Below are 3,993 nucleotides of genomic sequence, written 5' to 3'. Positions count from 1 at the left end.
CGCGGGCCTCTCACTGTTGTGGCCTCTCCCGTTGCGGAGCACAGGCTCCGGACGCTCATGCTCAGCAGCCATGGCTCACGGGCTCAGCCGCTCCGCGGCATGTGGGATGTTCCCAGATCGGGGCACGAATCCGTGTCCCCTGCATCAGCAGGCGAACTCTCAACCACTGCGCCACCAGGGAAGCCCAGACACAAAATTCTTTAGAATAAGAAGGTTCCCACCTACTAAAAGGAATAAATGAAAAGAGACAACAAAGGAAAAACAGATATATTTACCTGTAATGAGATGTAAAACCTCTGAAGGGCAAAAGAGGCCATAAAAATGAGGGGTAAACAATAGACTGGCGGGGGCTTCCCGGGGCTTCCCTGGTGGCGCAGTGGTTGAGAGTCCGCCTGCCGATGCAGGGGACACGGGTTCATGCCTCAGTCCGGGAAGACCCCACAGGCCGCGGAGCAGCTGGGCCCGTGAGCCATGGCCGCTGAGCCTGTGCGTCCGGAGCCTGTGCTCTGCAACGGGAGAGGCCACAGAGGCCCGCGTACCGCAAAAAAAAAAAACAATAGACTGGCGAAGAAAAATTGCAACACCCAACAAACAAATGAATGCTGAAAATTTTAAAGACTCACAAAAATTTAGATGGAAAAGCTCAATGGAAAACTGGGCAAACGATACAGAGAGCCATTCACAGGAGAGGAACTACAAAGGGCCATGTTCATCACCATCATAATCCATGAAGCACAACTTAAAACAAGTGGACACTTGACCTAGAAGATTGCCAAAAACTAAGCAGAGGGATAAAAGGAAATATTCAATGGTGACAAGGTAGGGAACACATAACCATAGTGTAGGAGAGGACATACTCTGTACCTTTTAGGGGGCCATGTACCAGTATCTCTTACATTTGAAAATGTGCATCTTCAGGATCCTGTAATTGCATTTCTAGGTTCTGTCCTGAGCTGCTCACAATAGTTAACTTTTATTAAGTGCTAGAAGCCCAACAAAGTTTTAAGTCACTACCTTCAATCCTCCTAAAAGTCTATAAGGTAGGTCATTAGTAATGTTCTTGTTTTACAGATGGGGAACCTAAGTCACAGGGGGATCCAGAAGCATTTCTTAAATCAAATAGCAATAAATGGAAAAAACTGAGCCCAGGCAGTCTGGCTCCACTGTCTGCTCTTAAACATACACTATTTTTAATTTAAGATATATTCTTATCTGTGTATGGAGCCATACACAGGATGTTTATTACAGCATCATTTATATGGCTGAGAAAGTAAGAAAAAACAACTATCATCAGCAGAGAAACAGATATTTAACACAACATACTATGGAATACTATTAGTATTTAAAAGAAGGGAGATATAGTTACATGGAAAAGCATGGAAAATCTTTAATCCATATTGTAAAGTTTAAAAAAACTTAGTGCAGAATATGGAATATGCAGAATAATACTGCAGAATAACGATATTAAAATATCACTTTAATTAAGAAATATATGTGTGTGTAAATGCACAGAAAGAGGTAGCAAAGGTGAGCAAATCAATCACATATGTTATAACATCATAACAGATGTTATCCAGAGGGAGGGGAGTCCAGTGGGATTTCAGGGCAGGAAGGAGGGTGGTTCAAAGGGCATTTCCATCTATGCGTATGTTTGCTAACTTAGATCAAGAATGTATTTACATATTTCTCATGGATAATTAAACTAGGATCAAGGAAACATTTTCTTTAGCAGCTGTTATATACCAGCCATAAAGCACTTACAGCGATCTTATTTCTTTCTACAATAACTTTATGTGATCATCAATATTTGATTATTATTAATCATAAGAAAAGGACAGTAAGATTCCATGTGTTTCAATAACTCAATGCAAATACCTTGATACCTGGAGAAGCTCAGATTTGAGCTCCAGTCCAGCACCAGCCACGCTGAGATGGACAAAGGTGACGAGCAAGGTTGACAGGAGGGTTGAGAGGAAGAGGTCTGCAGGCTACCAAGGGCGCCCAGAGCCAGGCCTTACCACAGCGATCCCGGACCACCAGGTTCCGGCCTTCCTTCAGGTGGATGGTGAGGAGGTAAGCGAAAGGGCTGGGCAGGTTACTCAAGCCATCGCCGGCTTCCCCGAGCGTCTGCACAGATGGAGAAGCCATTGAAGTCAGTTGTCTTAGGACCAAGGAACAGAATGTCGGAAACACTTCTTCATTTAAGGAAAAAAGATGATCACCGTCATGGCAAATCTGTGAGCGTCATCCTCCACTCCCACCCACCCATGTCGATGACATGGTTACACTGTTCTTTATCCTTTTCCCCAGTGGGATTCTATGAGAATTCATGACAATAGCTTCACAGTATTAACTTCCCAAGAAGAAGCAGGTAAGTTGCATGCCGACATCTGACATCCCCCTAAACTCACCCATGCCCTGCAGGGTCCTTATCCTACAGCTCCCGGTGGAGGACCCAGTGAGGACATAGCATGCAGTAGTCCAGCTATGGGGCGGGGTCCCACGACCCTGGTCCACACCTCTCAGCTCGGGTGTGCGACGTCTCCCTCCTCTTCTCCCCTTTGCCCACCAACCCCCATCAGTCCAGGTACACCTCCTGCCCATGTAACAAAAACACTCCCGTTCACAACTACTCAGCTGATCACCTACTAATCCATGTCCAGCCAACATGAGCCCCACCCCTGGGTCCATATGGGAGTCACTTCCTCTCCGCTCTCCTGCCTGTGGCATATTTTTCTTTCACGCCCTGGTCCCTATTACAGTGTTTCCTACACTTACCCACACAGTCTCACCTCCCACCAAGTTCACTTTTCCTCTCCAGGAATGCATCAACTCCTACAAGCCACAACATCAAATTCGGTTTCTGAATATTTCTTAAACGAATCCAATTCAAGTTTTAAAAAGAGCAAATTTGTGTCTTTTGAGAGAAAAAGTACAAATAAAATGATTTATTGTTCACTTATTTGAATTTCAATGAATCGATCTGTGGCTAAGTCACTCTCCACAGCGTTCTTTTGAAAGTTCCTGGTCCACATTTCAAAGCACATCAAAATGGCTTTGTCTCCTGTACCATCTCACTCAATTTCATGGCTCTGTATTTTTAGAAGAATCTATCCCACTCTGACAAATCAATAGACACTGAATTCATCTTTTCCAGACACAATTTGCAAGGCCTGTCTTTGTGGGTGGTAACAGTTCAGGATCCTTTAGAAATAAAAGATCCAAACATTTGATGATAGGAAATATTTATAGCATTTACTTTAGTGTTTGTTTGTTTTTAAGGAATGTCACTTACAGATAGCTCTTCGAAACGTTGGGATGTCAGAGAAGCATTCAGATCACCACTTCCACAGAGCTTCTGTAAACAAGAAGAAAAAATAATAATAACCCTGCTTTTAAAAACCAAAAGAATATCAACCTACAAGGATATCCTTTATCGGGTGTTTCCCTTTGAAGCTGCTGTTTGCATAGTCAAATGCAGGCTGCCTTCCGGAGTGTGTGGCAAGTCTTGGCAGTAAAAGGATGACTCACTGGAGTCCATCTGGCTGCAGCCTCTGCCCTCTTAGTCATTGATCAGCATGTCGATAAGGCCGATTCTGCTCTCCTGAAGGGCTGCTGAGGCATCCGTAGTTCATCCAAGTCATTAGCGTGCCAGCAACTTTGTCCCAGGGGAGGCAGTGTGAGCAGCAGGGCCATCCTGCCAGGTCCCTCCATCAAGGACCTGCCTGGTCCCCCAGCCATCAAAGAGAAAAGGGGTACCAGAGACCGGAGTTTTTCAGTCTAGTAGGACACATTTCAAATGTGACCACAAAGACCTTCCTCCAACCATAACCTCATGGGTCTAGCAACTGTACAAGAACCAACCAAAGAGTAAGGAAATGCAACTTCTCAACAAACGATCTCAGACTGGGGGGTGTCTATGTTTCCTACTTAAATATGCCTCTGACAACCTAGGAAATGATGCCACCAGGCACTGAAGTGAGCGCGGTTCAG

General features: G+C 44.8%; 1 protein-coding gene across 1 annotated transcript in view; it reads right to left on the bottom strand.

The window, feature by feature from the left end:
* MCTP2 (multiple C2 and transmembrane domain containing 2) overlaps nucleotides 1–3,993 on the bottom strand; it is a 190,938-nt gene that overhangs the window by 166,142 nt on the left and 20,803 nt on the right. Inside the window, exons 2-3 of the mRNA XM_007463535.1 lie at nucleotides 3,296–3,358; nucleotides 2,019–2,127 (exon numbers count right to left, since the gene is read on the bottom strand). Of these exons, the coding sequence (XP_007463597.1) occupies nucleotides 2,019–2,127; nucleotides 3,296–3,358 (172 nt within the window). The remainder of the gene's footprint in view (nucleotides 1–2,018; nucleotides 2,128–3,295; nucleotides 3,359–3,993) is intronic.

The sequence above is a fragment of the Lipotes vexillifer genome, unplaced genomic scaffold (genome assembly GCF_000442215.2).
Source record: "Lipotes vexillifer unplaced genomic scaffold, Lipotes_vexillifer_v1.1 scaffold665, whole genome shotgun sequence".
NCBI lineage: Eukaryota > Metazoa > Chordata > Mammalia > Artiodactyla > Lipotidae > Lipotes > Lipotes vexillifer.
Note: the sequence above shows the minus strand (reverse complement) of the source record. Positions and strands in the feature narration are given on the sequence as shown.